Source organism: Sciurus vulgaris, assembly GCF_902686455.1.
Source record: "Sciurus vulgaris genome assembly, chromosome: 5".
NCBI lineage: Eukaryota > Metazoa > Chordata > Mammalia > Rodentia > Sciuridae > Sciurus > Sciurus vulgaris.
Genome location: NC_136465.1, coordinates 167,881,434 through 167,899,803, shown reverse-complemented (window position 1 = coordinate 167,899,803; position 18,370 = coordinate 167,881,434). Strand labels below are relative to the sequence as shown.

Here is an 18,370-nt window from a genome sequence, read left to right as displayed (position 1 = left end):
CTTGGTTCCACTCTGGGTTTTATTTCTCACTCTCTCGATGACGTGCTATGGAACACAAGCGTTTCTTTTCTCTTTCCCTTTGGCTTCACACTCTAATGGATCCCCTCTGCTCTGGAGGTTGGGTGTTTGAGATCTGGGTGCTCCGTGATCGGGTTCTGGTGAGGGCCCTCTTCCTGGCTTGCACAGGAAACATCTTCTTGACGTGTCTTGTTCATGGACCCAGAAGCAGGGAGAAGCTATTTTAAGTGAAGTGAAGTCTACTTTATCCATTTTTCCTTTCATTGTTTATGCCTTAGGTGTCAGATCTAACAGTCACCAACCCAGTGTTCACAAAATAAAATGTTCCTACCTTTTCTTCTAAATGTCTCTGTACCTAATTTCCAGTTAATTCTGTATCACAGCTTTGACCTGCTGCCTGCTGAGCCTCTGGACCTTGTCTGGCTCTTTTTGCTCTTAGATGATGAAGTTTGTAGTTTTCAGGATTCACACACTGCTCTTAAGTTGTTGTCCCTCTTTCGCCTTCTGTCCTCCTTGCTCCTGGCATTTAGTAGGTGTCCAGTATGTACAGTACGATCCATCCACGTAAGACTCTTTCCCGTCACCTGCGGGCTCCGTCCTTCCCACTTTCTCCTTGGTCTGGTGTCTGCTGCAGACTACCTTCTGCATCCTCTGCTGTCGCCCTCCCAGAGGGCCTGTTTAATTGCCGTGTAGTTCATGGAAACTTTCTGCATTCTCCATGACTGAGAAGTGGTCTCTCTTGGCTTCTGCTTCCTGCAGAGGGATATATAGCTAAGTTGTGGGCCACCCACCCGTAGGAGTGCCTTCACATCATTGTCCAAGTTATCCTCTGCAGATGTGGGCATGTCTCCCCACACTCTGTGGCTCTGTGTGGCAGCCCAGCCTAACGGCACCTGTTGGCAGGATCTTGTAGTTACCACTGCCAGATGGTAAGCTCCTGAAAAGAGAGCTCCTAGCTCATGCCTCAGCTGCAGCCCAAATGTGCCTTGCTGTGGTTAATGCTTCATAGCTCTTTGCTGGACATTTCTTCACACACACCTGTTTTCTGTCTGTGGATAGGGGAACTAATTCGAAATACTTTATTGGAAATCCACCCATCAGCACTAGAAAAGATGGTACAAAAGTAGTAGTAGTCTAGCAAACGGAGACTGGTGACAGCATTTATTGGAATCTTACTGTGTACCAGGCACTTTACTGAGCACTTCTTTATATCATGTCACTTGATCCTCACAGTCACCCACGGTCATGTCATTTACTCACCATTGTCATTTCTCTCCTGAAGAGGAGACAGTTGAGGTCTAGAGAGATGGAGCAACTTGCTGAGGATTGCGCGGAAAGTGCTGAGCCAGAGTCTCAAGCCAGGCTTCCTGGATCCGAGTCCAGAGTCTGAGCTGTCATACGGAGGGCGTCATCTACTGGTTTTCATTCTTAGCACTGTGTTTATAGCAACGTGGGAGGGTCACTGTGTTGTGTTTTTTTTTTTTTTTTTTCCCCTCCTGTTGAAGATGTTGATGAGGACAAATCATTTGCCAGACTCTTTCCTGGGCACTGTGGATGGGGATGACAAGATAGTTCCCGTCCTCAGGAGCCAGGTGATTGTGTACCTGCAGGCCATGTGCAGATGGCGGGTTAGCTTTCCAAGCACAGTGCAGAGTTAGCAGGAGAAAGATGTAGGGAGAAGTCTCCAGGAGATTGCCAGGAGGAGAGGACTCAGGGGAGCTTTGAAGGGTGGGTGGGGCCTCCAAGAAGGGTGTGGTCCCTCTGCAGAGGGAAGAGCACCAGCAGAGGTGCAGAGGTGCAGAAGGCCTGGCATGGCGGAGCAGCGGTAGGAGCTTAGGAGGGGTGTGCTTGCAGTTGGAACTCCAAGGCTTTAACTTTCCCTGGACTTCCCCTGTCCCTTACAGACGGAACCCTCTGCACTTCCATCTCATTGCCGACTCCATCGCAGAGCAGATCCTGGCCACGCTCTTCCAGACCTGGATGGTGCCCGCTGTGCGTGTGGACTTCTACAACGCAGATGAGCTCAAGGTATGGCAGGGAGGGAGGGCCGGCCTCTCTGGTCTGCCCCCACTGGGAGCTTTTCTCCTGTACCTTTTAATGGACTCGCACTGGCAGGAATCTAGTGGATAATGTCCAGGATATGACGGTTTTATTATTGAAAGCATTAAAGTAACCAGTCCGTTAGCACAGAATCCACGGTGGTCTGCACTGTTCTGGCCACCAAGGCTTTCCCTAGATGCGGGAGGCCATTGTATATTACGTATCTGAAAGGGTTCCATGGTAGACTGAGAGAGGATTTTGTGCCCCAGGAGGCAAATGCTGAATTCAATCTGAAGGACCTGGGTTTGAATTTGTGTGTTGTCATTTACTGCTCTTAAGACACAAGGTAAGTCACGTGCCTCTGGCCCTGTTTTCTCATTGATAGGAAGGTGGTTAAAATTCCAACTCACAGTGTAATTAAGAGGCTCAAAGGAGAGAGTATATGTGCAGGAATTTTAAAGATGATGCTAAGTACATATTAAGGACTGCGTCAGGCCAGAGGGATTCAACCCAATAAGACCCTTTTGGCTACATCACCCCCTTGCTGAAAGTCCTTCCTTAGCGCCACCTTGCTTGCATTGAGACTGAGGTCACAGTGTGGTTAGAAGTCTTGTCATTCTGGCTCTCACCTCTTTTTACAGCAGTGTCTTTTGCAATTTCTGCAGACTTTCCCCCATTACCAAGCTCCGGTTAATGGAGGAATCTTCTGGCTCTCTTGGCCTTCTCTTCCATGATTGAGTCTTTGCTTATACTGTTCCTTCTGTTTGGAGTGCCCTTCCCACCTATCTTCTCACAACTCCTACCCACTGTTAGGACCCAGTTGCATTAGCACCTCCTCTGGGAACCTTCCCTGATATTTCCAGGGAAGAGGAAGAACTTTTCTATTCACGTTTATCTACTGCAACATTCTTAATGGGCTGCTGGAGGAGGAAGCATACCTTATTCTTTTCTGTATTTCTCGTGCAAACTAGGCGCCCTGTAAAGCTTGTGGATTTAGCAAATCGCTATTATTAGAGGAACATGGAACTTTGCAGAAACACGTTTGATGCTTTGTCTCCAATCACCTTGGGAAGGACTCAACACCTAGGCAAGAGGCTGATTCTGGTAAATTGCTTGTTCCAAACCTCATAAAGCCATTATCTTTTCATTTCAGAGCCATAACATTTTAAATAGATCACAGAGATGCCAGCCAGAGTTTCTGATTTTTTACATATTTCAGGCTCCGAGGTTGATCGAGATGTTCAGAATTTAGCATTTGGGGATTGTCGCGGTAATTTGTGTGCCATTCCAATCTATTCTGAGCTAAAATTGATTAACACTCTTAAAAGGGGAAAAACAAAATTTAGCAAATTGCTGCACTAATTAAGGTGAAAGCAAGCCACTCTGTCTCCCAGGGTCTTAGCACCAACACCATGGGGAGAAGCAGCGGGGGAGGAGGAGCCGCAGCTGTCTCGGATGGAGGCCTCTGCCTCCCGCTCCTGTTCACCTCTGTGTGCCGTGTCCCTTGCGAACCCGCATTCTCTGCTTATCAAGAAGACGCAAGGGATGGAAAAAGAGCCCAAGTTCAAATCCCAGTTTTCCACTGAAGAAACATCTGAGTGGTTCCGATGGTCGGTTGTCCCGTCTGTTGAATGAGCAGGGACAGCATCAGTGACTAAGGAAGGGATGGCCCGTGTGATGGTCCACCAGGGTGTACAGCCAGGCAGTTCTTAGAAACGCCAGCTCCTGAGTCATGGTGGGGTGCACCTCTAGCAGTCCGAGCTAGTTGGAAGGCTGAGACAGGAGGATCGTTGGGTCCAGGAGTTTGAGGAAGCCTGGGCCACATAACAAGATGATGCCTGCTTTAAAAAAAGAAAAATTCTGATCCACTTGGAAGCCATGACTACATGCTACTTAAAATGCTTGTGCTAACGTGGCCTTTTATGAAATCCTTTAGTAGTTGGGAGGCCGAAGGTGTAAGGCACCAGGGACTGAGCTCTGCTCCTGGGAGCCCAGGGCTTCCCACGGGCCTTGGATGCTTCAACTGCCCTGCCCACATCTATCCAGGTAGACCAGTTGTCTACTGCTTTACATGGCAAATTCTTATCTAGCTGGGAATCAAAGCTTCCATAGCTTAAAAAAACAATGATCTTAACAATATAATGGGTTCTAAAGGATGGTCTCCAGAGTCTTGTTCTTTCGCCCAGCCTCTACCACTGACAACTCCAGAGAAGAGTCCTAATGCCTGCGGATTTCTCTGCCAGTTGGTCACCCCACTGTTGCATTCCTGAATCCCATGAGACTGAGGTCAGAATCCAGTAGGATGCTGAGAATGAGAGGCTTTGAGAGAACTTGGTTTTTCCATGGTGCTAATGACCACAGTAGTAGTAATTTATAGGGAATCCAGCTGAATATAGCCACAGCCATGACCTGCCCACTCCCCCTGTCCCGCCCCCTCATCTCGTGGCACCGTCACCTACACAGCTAATCATCCAACCTGGGAGCTCATCTCTCCCTCGCCCTGATTCCGGCCCTCATGCTCACTAGCCTGGTCCTGCTGTCCCTGCCATGGTCCTCCTCCCAGCTCGGGTGACTTCCCCAGCACATGGCTTGTCTCCACCCTTCTCTTCTGCTCACTGATTCCCTCCTAAATTGCTGCCCATTCGCAAGAGTCAGTGTTCCAAAAAAACTAGCCCACCAGAGCCTACCCTTCCCTCCGTGAAACCTGCAGCGGCGTCCAGGCCCTCGCGAGGTGGAAACCACATTCGGCAGGCTGTTTCTCCTCGTAGTGCCACATTCCCCAGCCTCCTTTCTCTGCCCCACTGCTAATTCATCCAGGTCCTTTGGCTGAAGTGATGTTCATGGAGGAAAACCTGCTCTGCCTTCCTCATCTCTCAGGTTTCTTTGTTTTATGTTCTTGTAGGAGCACATCCATTTCTCCTGGAAACTCGTTACAGAGTGGATTTTTTCATGCCCTTGTGTGATGAGCTGATAAATGTCTCTCTCTCCTCTAGACCACAGGCTGCAGAATGACCAGGCTTCTGTCTGGGTTTTACCACCCCAGTATGCCTAATGCTTCATTCTTAAGGCCCACTGTGGCTTCGGTGGGCAGCTAGGTGTTTGCCTACCTGTGACCACACAGTGGCACAAATAAGGCAGCTCCATCTATCTGTACCAGCCCAAGTCCTGAGAGCAGCCCTGCGACAGCTGAGTGAGTGCGTTTCCGTGACAGTTACAAGGAAGAACATACAGAGAAGCATCCTCTAGATGACATCAGAGAATGCAGAAGCACAGGAGAGAGACAGGCTGAGGCCGTGTTCTGCAGCTGTGTTAGATAAGCGTGTTAGATGGCACCTTGCGGGCACGGACGATGGCCTCCCTCGATACGGCTCCAAGAAATCACTTTGTGCAGCTGTTGAAGATGGCGTTTCTCAGAAATGCTCCTGTGGGCCTCTTATTATATCTGTTAGTGCTGGAGATTGAGTCATCGGGAATAGGAACTTTATGAAGGATTGGTGCATGATTAAAAATGAACCGTGAGAAATTCGCAGTGGACTGGTACGCGGCTCCATAATGACCAATTAGTGTGTATTTGCAAATAGCCATCGCTCAGCCTGCCTGTCTCTGTAGCCTGCAAAATGCTTATTGGTCTTCCTGATATTTACATGGCCCATTTATTTTCAGCCTCCAAGTTCCCATATCAACAGGTTGCCAGAACTGACAGTGTTTCTGTGCTCTGATCTCTGCTCAAAGCACGCAGCTCTGACAGTCCACGGGGGAGAAAGATGAGCAGGGCTGCTTTGGTGTAGAGCTTTGTAGATGGTGGCATGCTGTCACCCCTGGCAATCCTGTGCAGTGGAGAGAGAAGTTTGGTTACCTGCATTTCACAGATAAGTCATAAACTGGAACACAGAATCGAAGAGTATTTGCCTAACGTCAGGCAGCTAGGAAATGCCAAGACTGATATTTGAGTTTTCCCTTTTAAGATGAAATGATAGGAGAGGTGGGATTATGTAATCCAGTAGACAGGAAGGTGGTGCAGACCTGAAGGACAGGACAGAGCTAAGTGAACAGGGAGTCAGGACTCCTCTCATCACTGACCATAGGCCACGTGGACTGGGTCTAACACCTGGTACCATTGGACTGTTCATTTTTGTGTTTTTCATGCTTCTCTCCTGGAACTCTTCAAATAGCTCCGTGGAGTAGGTGCCATTGTCCCCATCCTACAGATCCGGCAACCAAGGCTTAGGGAGGTTAAGTAACTCCAAAGCGTGTAGCTGGTATGCCAAAACCAGGATTAAAATCCAGAACTGACTCCACAGTCCCCTCCCTGTGGCTTGCATGAGCTGAAATACCGACTTTAATTCTCACGAGACAAGGGTCCTCTAAGCGCTTGGTGTAGTGCTCCCTTTCTGGCTGTTCCTGAAGAACAAATGAATTAAGCATAAACCCCGGATTTAAAAGCCTACTGAGAATGGAGCTTCCTGCTGGGGATCAAAGTGGCCCATTCCAAGGATGCTGCTGCGGTTGGGGATGGCCCCGTCCCTGCCATCCTAGGATCAGGTTCTAAACTGAGTGGCCATCATTCTAGAACAGTTGGCTTTAAATCAGCAAAACATTTCTTGCCAGTTTGCAGGCGAGGCCCCGCAGGTCTCCTGGCCTTTCATCTTGCCCCATTAGGCCCAGAAAGACACCCTCATGCCCCCACTGGGGTGCAGATGATCCCGAGCTCATGAAGGGAAGCAGCTGGGCTAGTGGCTGTTTCATGATTCACCTGTCTAGCGGGGAGTCCTAATCTATCTCCTTTTCTCTTAGACCTGATGCCTGCTCGTTACCAACATCAGAAAGATCATGAAGTAGGAGTCAGGACTGTGGCTACAAAAATATTGATGGTTGACTCTGAAAATTGGCTTCCTACTCCTCCTTAATTGCCTTTGTGGAGTGTGGAGGCTCTTCAGCCCCCTGCAGCCTCCTGGGAGGTGCGCTTCCATTGTTCTCCCTGGAGGGGTGGTCAGCCACCGCCTGGCCTATCTAGGTCCTGGGAAGACATACTTGCTGCAGCTGGGTGTTTTCAGCTGGAAGGGCATGGGGAGAACACAAAACCACAGTGGGAAGGGAGCCTAATACTCACAGTTTCTATTGAACAAATGGGTCCGCAGGGGAAGGTGAGTTGCCTCACATCTCTGAAATGATTCTTCCTGACACTGACCTTTTCCCAGAGTTGGATCTGGGTTTTCTGATGCCAGGTCTGAAATATAATTCAGAGGTTCCACACTGGTCCGTGGCCGTGACCAGACCCTGCCACGGGGCGGGGGCATTTCTAGGCAGACCTGGGCACATCTCAGGGAGGGCCCGACCTGCTGCTCAAGGGTGCCCTGTCAGGAACGGGGTTGCAGTGGGGTGGGCGGCCTTCGGATCCGAGGACACGTGGAGCGACGACCAGGGCTTAGTAGCCTGTGGACTCAGCAGCTCTGACTGCCGAGTTGGTGATGATTAAATGCAGTTAAGACCTTGTCTTGCACTCAGCAAATTCTGTTTCCCTTCCCTTCCCTCCTGTCTGCCTTTCGTGTAGAGGGTCCCCAGCTCATGACGATTCCCGTGTATCATGTCTCAGTATTACAGTGGTCCCAATGCCTTATGCATTCAGTAGAACCTATTCTTTGGATTTTGAATTTGAATCTCTCCCTGGCTGTAGGTACTAGGTGGGTGCATCCGCCCTCCTGCTGCTGGGCTGCAGCAGCAGTGAGCCTTAGCTCGTCAGTCATGCAATCAAAGAGTAAACAATTGGTAACTCTGGTGTTCCCTGGTGCTCAACTAGGATTTTTAGGAGGTTAGGTGCATTAAATGCATTTTTGACTCATGATAATTTCAACCCAAAACAGGTTTATTGGGACATAAACCCATTGTAAGTTGGGGAGCACCTGTATTTGAAGATGGCTAGAATGAACCCTTTTTTTCTTTAACCAGAGATTGAACCCAGGGGCACTTACTCACTCAGACACATCCCAGCCCCCATCTTTTTCTGTTTTTGAGACAGGGTCTCGCTGAGTTACTTAAGGCCTTGCTAAGTTGCTGAGGCTGGCTTTGAACTCAGGATCCTCCCATCTTAGCCTCCTGAGCCACAGGGATTACAGGCATACACCCCTGTTTCTGGTTCCTCATTTTTTTTTAAGAGTTACCAAATCTCAGACTAGTGGATAGCACGGTGGTGTCTCCTGCATGCCTGTAACAAACCTGATCGTCTGACTTCCCAATCCCTTCCCTTAGCCTCCTATCCGCCCTCGCACTTCTCCCCTTCCTCTGTTTGGTGGTCTCCTTCCATTTTCCTGACATCTCTCTTTTTTTTTTTCCCTTCAACTCACACATATGAGAGAGGCCATATGACGTTTGTCTTTCTGAACCTGGCTTATTTCATTTAACATAGTGTTCTCTGGATCCATCCATTTTCCTACAGATGATTTAATTTTGTTCTTTATGGCTGAACAAAACTCCGCTGTGTGTATATGCTGCTTTTTCGTCCTCCATCTGTCTGTTGACGGACACCTAGGCTGGTACCATAGAGTAATTCATCTCTTAAGCCTTCTGTTGCCCAAGCCTGCGTGGCACCGCCTCCTGTTCCCCCACAGTGACTGGTGTGTCTCCATACGCTGAGCCTTTGCTTTTATAATAGTCGATGGATTTATGCCTTGTTCCTTCTATCCTTCTTGGTCTCATGTTACCAAGAAGGCCCTCAGAAGTTGAGGTGTGCAAAAATTCACCACACACCCATTTTCTTTATCGTTTTTGGTTCCCGGAATATCCGTGTGATTTGCGAGTAGGAGGCAGGTTCTCTGAAGCCCACAGTGCACCTCTGGCCCTTTGCAGAGGCTGACCTCTCAGATAGTGAGGGCAAGGTTACAGAATGGACATGTATGGGTAAGTGTAACTCATTTGAAAACATAACCTTTCTATATTTAGAAGTCTGATCTTTGGCTATTAAATAAGGGACCTTGAAAAAATGTAGGTAACCGTCTGAAATGTTCATCAGCATTAAAGAAAAAAACTTGCTTATGTCTATTTTTAAATTCACTTTAGATGCAGGCAATTTTTTCTTTGTATAAAGGAGACTTCTAATGACTGGTCCTTGTCTCCTGTTGAGAACCATAGAATCTTCATTGGGAAGGAATTTGGCGATCATCTGACATCACCTTCTAAGTTGTTTTATAACTTTTATACAAAGCCTTTCCTTCTGTTTTTGAACACTTCCAGAGATAAGCGGTCATTACCTCCCACAAGACCTTCTTCCATATTTAGATATTCACCTTGGGCTGTCCTGAAATCTTCATCTTTTTTTCCCCATTGGTCTCAAGCGTTAGTAAAGACCGAGTGTGAACGTACATGCCCTTTGTCTGCCAGTGTGACCCGTCTCCTTCTGTACTAAACGTGAGAACCTGGAAGGCCAAAGCTGTAACTTTTATCCCTGTGCCCAGCTCCTAGGACAAAACCTGGCCAATGGTGGCCCCCAACAAATGCGTGGATTCTGTGCCCTGGTGCTGAGCAGAGTTGGGTCGGTTGGTGGCTTGAAGGCCTGGCGTATCCACTGAGTCCTCTTTCCTCATTAATCGCCACCTCGTATCACTAGACATGTCTCAACTGACAGTGCTCAGGGCCTTGGTGACCTTGGGTGTCGTCTTCCCTGCATGTTTAGTAATGGTCTGCAGGTGACTGTTTGGCATGGATATCCTCCATTTTATCTTGATCTCATATCTTTATCATTTTTTGAGGTTTTCCAAATGACTGCATTTTTTTTCAAGATCTACTTACATGACTTGTCCCAGCTGGACCTGTAATTGGTCTGAGCTCTGAGGCTTTTCAAACTTACTTAAAACATCGAAGTGCCCTGGACTAACCCTGTTCCCATCCTGTGCATTGTTTTCTTCTTGTTTTGCTGATTTGCTGTGTTCTTCCTTCCACAGCTCATTGACCTGGAAGAAGGTGGTGCTTGTGCAAACTTGATGTCATGGGGCACATGTTTATTTTATTAGTAAGGAATTTTTCAAACAAATGATCAGCATGCTGCTGATCAGAGGTGGAACGGATGCTAGCATCTAGTTCTTCTGCCCGTCTGTGCAGTACTGTTCTCTCATGTACCAAAAATCTTGCCAATCACAAACTTGGGTTAAAAATGACTTCTTCAAAAGTGCGGTTATTTTGATGGGATTTGGAATGTAAGCTGGATCAAACAAAAATGGGAAGCAAGGGAGAGAGTGAAGAATTTTTTTGCAATCGGAACAGTCTTGATCCACATGGTTTGAAATGATAAAGGTCTAATTTGGGGGAGCGAAATGTTAAAGCTTTCGTATCTTAGATGAGCTCCTCTTTGTATTTGTTTGTTTGGGGCATGTTAGCCTAGGATGCAGTAACTGAGAAGTATGGAAAAAGTCAGTGAAAATCAGGGACTCCTGGTGCTGCCAGGGCCAGGGTACTGGGTGGTTTACCCTTAGAATCATGGCATTCATGAAAACTTGCTGAGAGCTGAAAAGATTGGTGTGCATATGGGCCAAAAGAGGTCTCTGCAGTGCAGGTAAAATCAATGATAAGTTGCCCATATCATTTATACCCTGAAAAAAACATTTGAATTGCAAAGATTAAAACAAAATCCTTCCTTTAAAAATAATGGTTTTGGCGTGGGAAGTATAGCTCAGTAGTACAGCGCTTGCCTAACACACACAGTCCCAGCACCAAGTGTGCATTTACACTTGTGTAAATCTAGTGTACATTTCACACTTCTCAGTTTGGACATGCCACATTCCTGGTGCTTACAAGCCAGGTTGGGTTGATGGACAAGGTATAGAATTTGACTTCTAAACAACCCTGTGTGACAAGCATAAAGGGTGAAGAGAAACATTAGCTTAGAAAAATAAAGGTCCCCCTTTATTTACACTGTGATAATGTGTCCAGAAAAAATGTTTGCAGAGTTTTGTGCAAAATAGGCAGAGATCCAAGAATACTAACCAAGTGCGCTTGTGTATAAAGGCAACAGAAAAACTCAGATGCTATGTAGAAGCTCTGAAAATACACAACAGTGGTTTTTTGTTTGTTTTGCTGTACTGGTTCTTAAGCCTGGGGGCACACTGCCACTGGGCTGCATCCCCAGCCCTTTATTTTTTAAATTTTGTACAGGGTCTCCCTACACAGGCTGGCCTCAAAATTGCAATCCACCTTCCTCAGCCTCCTGAGTCACTGAATTCCCGGAGTATATATTCGAAGAAACCATCCTAGATCATTTGCTAGCAATGCAGAGAAAGTAATTGAATGAATATTCAAGAATGAAAAGGTCTTGTTCTCCAGGGGCAGGCAGTGTGTACTGATAGAAGTTACCTGTAGAATGATCTATAAATCATTGTTTTAGGTCAGTTGTAAAGTTGAATGCAAATGATAAATATTTTTTTTTTGAAAATGTATACCCATAACCAGCTGATCACAGTCTTTTCCAAACCCTCGGAAGTCCAGATCAGGTTTAAAAACTGCTAAATTTCTTGAATTTTGTGGACTAACTCAGGGGGAATCTTTTAACCCTTCACCTTGATTATCCTCGGGAAAAAAGATAAGGTGTTTTTGCAAAGCTCTAATGCCACCACCGGGAAGTTATGAATAGAACTAGAACAAATTATTGGAGATGATTGTTGCAAATGAAATGAAGTCTACATAAAATAGGAAAGCAAGAAAATGAGAAAGAAACAATGATGCTGGAACATTAGATATCCACGTGAAGGAAATAAATAAGCCTCGACCCTCACCATAGACCTTTCTGTCAAGAGGAGAGCTTCCAAATATGCAAAAGCAAAGTGATAGAAATACAGACTTTGTTAGGAGAGTCTCAGCCCTGAGAAGGATATATTGTACTGTGTGAACAAAACCAAGTTTAACAGTGTCGTCAGTATCAATAGGTATCTAACTTCACATCCATCAAATGGAATAAAAATTGATTTTCAAATACTCACCAAAAAAATCGCAAAAATGCTGACCCATTAGGGGACCACGAAGTGTCATTAAATTCTACCCCAGAAAAATACCCCCCCTTAACCCCAGAGCGGTGAACCTGCCCATCGGAAAGAAACCTTCAAAGGCTAGGTTCCAAAATACTTGGAAATCGGAGGAGGCTGAAGCATTTCCTGAAATGTTTTTTTAATCCAAAAGGAAATTAAGACTAAAATTGCAACTTATTTTTTTGCAACCAGCAAGGGGGCAGTATTTCACATGAGTTTATGGAATGTGCCCAAAGCTGTCACTGGGGATATTTTAATAGCCTTCGATCCTTTTATTATTCAGAAACGAAGATGAGGATAAATGAATCGACATTCCATTCAGTAATTGATAGAGGAATAACCATGTGGTCCTAAGGAGAGCAGAAGGGAAATAGAGGTAATAGCAGAGACCAGGAAGTAAGAAAATAAAAACCAGGAAACTAAAAATATCGATTCCAAAAGCTAGTTCCATGTATAAGAAAATGGCAAATTGGATAAATACAGTAATAAAGAATATTAATATGCAAAACAGTAAATCAGGTGACCCTTAAGAATATGCATAGAAGAATTGTTATAAAATAAAAAACAATAACCACTTACTTTGCTCTTATGCGTATCTCATACAGTACTTAACAATTGAGGTGGGATATCTTTGAATGTGGTGCCATTAGAATTCTGTTTTGCAGATGAGGAACCTAACTAGAAAGATGGCTTGGCCAAGACTTCTTTCTTAGCTCGAAGGGGTGGAAATAGCACATGAGCCCTTCAGCCTGGGCTTTACCCCCTTCCTACAATGCTATGTAAAATTCCATAAGTCATGACTTATATGACTGAGTTGCAATGTTGTGTTTATGGGGAAGAATATCTGCATTCATTGTTGCCGATTGCCCAAGGCACTATCAGTCCTAATTGCTTGGAATTAAATTCTCCACTTGGGACAGCTGGAGACACTGTGGTGAGTACGTGATTCTCAGGAAGGGTCCCCTGAAGGGAAGGACTGGGGTGTTCACTGGCTCTTGCCTGATGCACGCTAGGCTTTTCTTCTAGATCACTTGTCTACTGGGCGTGCAAGATTTGGGGGCCCAACTTTATGCAGTAGCCTCTCTCTGCCACCTTATTACTAAGCCAGGCCCTGGGCCTCACCCTCTCAGCTGCAACCCTGTAAAAGTAGAAGTTCAAGAGAGGCCTGCCTTGGTATCAGGAAACAATCAGATTTTCCTTCTGGGACCTCCTTGTAAGTTTGCAGTTTTGCTTTTAGGCTGACTCAAGTTTTCTATGCGTACACAGTGCAAAGTGCATGCGCACATCCACACATATACATTTATATATTTTTTAACTTTTATGAAACTTTTTACTGAGAGGATTTTTTTGGCTTATCTAGTTAGTTACCTAAAATAGAGGCCTTCCTTTCCTCCCTCCCTCATGGTCTCCTTTTTAGAGCTTGGTGTAAATCTCAAGAAAACCCTTCTGACCCACCATTTCATAAGCAATTGGGTCCCCTGCTGTGGGTCGTCATGCCACCTGGACTCGACTCTGTAGATGCTGTTCTGTTCTGATTTGTCAACTACCTCTGGTTGTGTACTTGACTTGCTTACTACAAGGTGAAGTTCATCTGGAGGAGCTCTGCTGCCTGTCTTACCTCCGCATCCCTGTTGTTAGCCTGCACTTGCTCAGAAGGAATTCTAAGTAAATATTCAAATAAAGAAGCTTCGGGAAGGATTCAGAGGCTTTGTCTTGACTCAGCAGGAAAAAGTTCCTGTTATTTTTATCTGTGGTGAATATGAAAAGGAAAAAGTAAAAATTTACGTTCTGCCTATCTATCAGCCCTTGCTCAGAGAAGAAATTCCAACCTGAGTAAATGAATTACTCAGCAAAAGGCATTTTGTAAAGATTGAGAATTTGGAAAAAGATGGGATAAGATATTACCAAATACAAAAATATGTTTTTGGCTAGGAAGGTGCTTAGTGGTAGAGCACTTGCCTAGCATGTACAAGGCCCTGGGTTCAATCCCAAGCACTTCAAAAAGGGAAATAAATACATTTTTTATTAATTGAAGACTTACAAATATTATAATCTTTAAAAAAAAACTGGAAGAAAAATATTAAAATGTTGGTCAAAGGGCAAGGAATTTTGGTCTATATGCCCAAGATAAATGAAAAAAATTCTAATGGGAAACTAGATTTGAAACAGATGTAGCATATAATACACAAAGTTTTCTTACAAATAAATAGGAAAAATTGGCCAACGGAAAAATGGGTAGAATAAAAGAATAAAGGAATTCACAAAATAAATACAATTAGTAAAAGCATATGTATACTAACACAACAGCCTAATAAATACTCATAAAGAAGTAAAATTTTTTGTATATAAATGGCAAAGATTAAAAATTTTTATTACTTGATATTAGCAACTAAGTATGTACCAGGGTTAACATTCATGAAAGTGTCTGTTGTAAATGAACATCAAAACAGCCTTTCTTTTTAGTTGTCTGGCAATATCTGCCAAAATTCTTATAAAGTATACACTTCACGTGATATAGAAAATTTTTGTCTCAGGGGAATAAAGATGGAGTCAAAGAGCTGTTCATTTGCAGTAAACATTAGACACAGTGCAGAGTGGGTAAGTACATTATGGTATATCCTCGCAATGGAATATTGGAAGGTTTGCAGAATTACTTTTAATAACACTTGCATAGATTTAGTAATAAAGTAGAATTTTTCTTGAATAAATTAAACAAGAAAATGAAAACACTTGGGACATAATATTAAGTTTTTAAAAAGTCCCAAAACTATCTCACCTCAAAACTTGAAGTTGTCTGTATAGTTTAACAATCATTTAAGTGTCTGGCAGTATTCAGTATGTGGAGGAATTTCAGTGTTTTGTTTTTCTTTGATTATAGTTCATGAGTTTTTTAGGGCGGTTGTAGTATAGTTTTCAAAAAATGTATTTTTCCTTAGACTCTGAAAAGAACAGAGGGAGGGAAGGAATAAGAACAGACAGGTGATTGGAGGGGACCTGGGGCAGCCCTATGTGTTCAGACAGTTCTGGGGTCCAGCCTGTAGCTGTCAAGGCTGCTGCCATTTCTGTAGGAGGGCTTCTCAGGTGAAGCTCTGGTTGGAAGTGTGCCCTTGAACTTCTTGGACTGTGCACCAGACAGCCACTCCTTTAGTTACATCATAGTCGAGGTCTCTTAATGGGACACATTAAGGATCATCGCGGGAGAGGGCACTGAGGACTCCTTTCACACCCTTTTGTACAGATACCGTGGTCCCTTTCTGGAAAAATCATAACCCAAGTAAAAGTGGCTTGAATACTTTACTCATTTTCTCATTTAGCAGGAAGCCCTGAGATTGGCAATACCAAGGAAGATGGATGCTGTCCTGAGAATTCATTCGGTCTCCTCATGGTCACAGTTGATCATAGCAATTCAGCTATGAGCAACTTACAGGACAGCAAGGAGGAAAGACTTCTTTCCTCCTCCCCCTCCCCCTCCTCCTCCTCCCCCTCCTCCCCCTCCCCCTCCTCCTCCTCCCCCTCCTCCTCTTTCTCCTTCTTCTCCCCACTCCCTTCCTCTCCCCCCCAACCCCTCTCTCTCTCTCTCTCTCTCTCTCTCTCTCTCTCTCTCTCTCTCTCTCTCTCTCTCTCTCAATCTCTCTCAATCCCTCTCAATCTTTCTCTCTCTATAAGTGAATTATCTCCTCTGTGTCTCTCAGGTATATGGGCCAGGATGGTCTTAGACTCATGCCTAGTCTGTGACGACTAAGAAAGTAACCGTGTGTGTGTGAGTGATTTCAGTTGAGAAGTGAAAGTGTTGATCTGGGGAGGCAACCAGGAGAGGCTCACATTTGCTTTGTAGGTAGGAAGCAGAGATAATCAATAAATGCAAGTTTCACTCCTCTGGCTCTGACTTTTGAATCTGACTTTTAGCTACTCAGGATGAAGTCTGACTTGGGTAACACTGTCAGGATTCTCCGAGGCCCTTAGTGTGTACATGGGGAAGGTGGCAGCCCCTCCAAGATCAAGGTGGATGGACTACCCTAGTTCCCATTTTCTCAGTGACACAGGGAAACAGGCTGGCTTGAGAAACCTGATGCTTGCTCTCATTAATAGGTAGCTGAGTCCCCAGCTGATTGGGAGGAAGCAGCTCAGTTCTGTACCGTGGTGCAGATCCACGCGTAGGTAAGGAATGCACACTCCGCTGAACGTACCCTCTGCCTGGAGGATACAGATGTAGGGAGGCTAAAGCCTTCTCTAAGAATTTAGTGAAACTAATGAAATAGGGAACAGCGTGATACCAATCAGTTACCAGCTGGTAGTTGGGGTTACTTAAAGAAAAAGCGGGGCCTGGAGCTGGGTTTGGGGGCTGGCGTGGCTGGCAGTGCCCTTGTTAGTGAAGTGTGTCATCGCCGGGCACACAGTAGGTTTGAGGAGGAGCTGGCTCTGTGGGGTGAGCCAAGCAGGGCTCCTTCTCTTGCTCATTATCTGCTAGGCTTCACTATCAAAGTTACTATCCTTGTGATTGCAGTTTTTCTATCAGAAAAGAAATGCCTTTTTTGATCTCTTTGGCACTTGTATTTTTCACTTATGAAGGGTACATACACTTTTTGATGGTTGAGAAAACTAATAAAGCAGATCACAAAAACTATCACCAAAGACTGCTCAGAATGTCCACGGGGGGGGCGGGGGGGAGCGGGGGAATCATGGATTGATTTTATCTTCCATGATTATGAGTGCATAGTATCTACATTTGTGTGTGCATTGGTGTGGTGCTGGGGGGTGAACTTAGGGGTGCTTCACCACTCAGCTCTATCCCAGCCCCTTTTAATTTTTTTTTTTTTTATTTTTTTATTTTGAGAAAGAGTCTTGTTAAGTTGCCCAGGCTGGCCTCAGACTTGTGATCCTCCTACCTCAGCCTCCAAAGTAGCTGGGATTACAGGTGCGCACCACCATGACCAGCAAGTATATCTACATTTTAGTTGAAAACAAACAAGTCACAATTGGAGGGCGGACTCTATGCAAAGCATCTTAGAAAGCACTAGGGCAACTCCAGCGCAAAGCGGTATATCTCTTCCACAAATTATGCTTATCAGGAAAAGATAAATGAGTAACCCAGGGAGCCACCCGAGGAGTTAACCAGACCAGGGGAGCAGACTTAGTAGTGACTGACGAGTGTGGCGTGACACTAACTGGCCTCATATTTGGAAAACTGACCTCTTTATAGTATACAGAAACCATCCTGGAATCAACACCCCTGACCTGTTTAGTGGATGTGAGGTCTGAAGAGGGGGAGACTGGATGAGACAGGCATATGGTTCCGCTGCTTCCTGAGTTCTGGGGTTTTTTTTGTTTTTTTTTTTTTTTTTTTTGTTGGGCAGTTTGCAACAGATTGCCAGTTGTACACCCTGTGGCTTGTCGTTGAGATACACACATAATTTAAAATCCTGACCATAAGGTACTCAGGTTTGGTGGCCTAGTGATATCATGAATTGCAAAGGGCAGATGTCTCAGTGGATAGATGGAAAACCAAGATAAAATGACATCAGTCCATCTTCCCAAGACTTTGCTCTGTGACAGTTCCCAAAGAGAAGGTTCATAAGAGTTTTGGTGAAAAACTCCCTCCATAGACTTCCGTGCAGGTGGCATGTTGTGGGACAGACAGCTTGACAGCTGAGCTGACAAGGTGTGGAGCATGTTGGGTGTGGCAGAGAGGTAGATCTGGATGTGGGAGAGAGGGATCAAGGCTGACTTCTAGAATTCTGGACCCAGCTGGTGAGTACATGGTTGTGGACAACTGGGGAGATTAAAGGAAGGGACAGGCTTTGCAGGAGGAGTAAGGGTTGGTAGCTTCCAACCCTTGGAGGTTGAGCGAGGGCTGTAGCTTCCCCAGAGGGAGCTCTATCCCTCCTGCTAGGTGTGCACACAGGATCAGCAGAGGCCCACACTTCACTCTAGACATCTGGGGATAGGTATACCCAGGCTGGTTCTGGCCAGGTACATCCTGGAGCTGTGTACCAGCAGAAGGAATCCACTCTCCCATTTTTTTTTGTGTGTGTAGGACAAACAGGAGACTGCTCTTGATCTTGAGAATTAACATTTGGGGTTCAGATGTTGGGGAGTCTAAATATAGGTGAAGTATTTAGGGAAATGTTAAACAACCTTGGCTGTCCAGCACCTGAAACTTGGAGACCTTGGTTCACTTTGAAGTTGTTTAGGGTGAGACTTACCTGCTGGGTGGACAAGGTACCTAGGTCTACTGGAAAGGTGTACTCTGTCTTGCTGGGAGACGGACAGCCACAGGCTAGCTCACTGACCCCATCCAGAAGATC

General features: G+C 45.4%; 1 protein-coding gene across 7 annotated transcripts in view; it reads left to right on the top strand.

Moving 5' to 3' along the window:
- LARGE1 (LARGE xylosyl- and glucuronyltransferase 1) overlaps nt 1–18,370 on the top strand; it is a 493,033-nt gene that overhangs the window by 253,012 nt on the left and 221,651 nt on the right. For all 7 annotated transcript variants that reach the window (XM_079141602.1, XM_079141604.1, XM_079141608.1 and 4 more), the window contains one exon: nt 1,923–2,046. In XM_079141602.1, the coding sequence (XP_078997728.1) occupies nt 1,923–2,046 (124 nt within the window). The remainder of the gene's footprint in view (nt 1–1,922; nt 2,047–18,370) is intronic.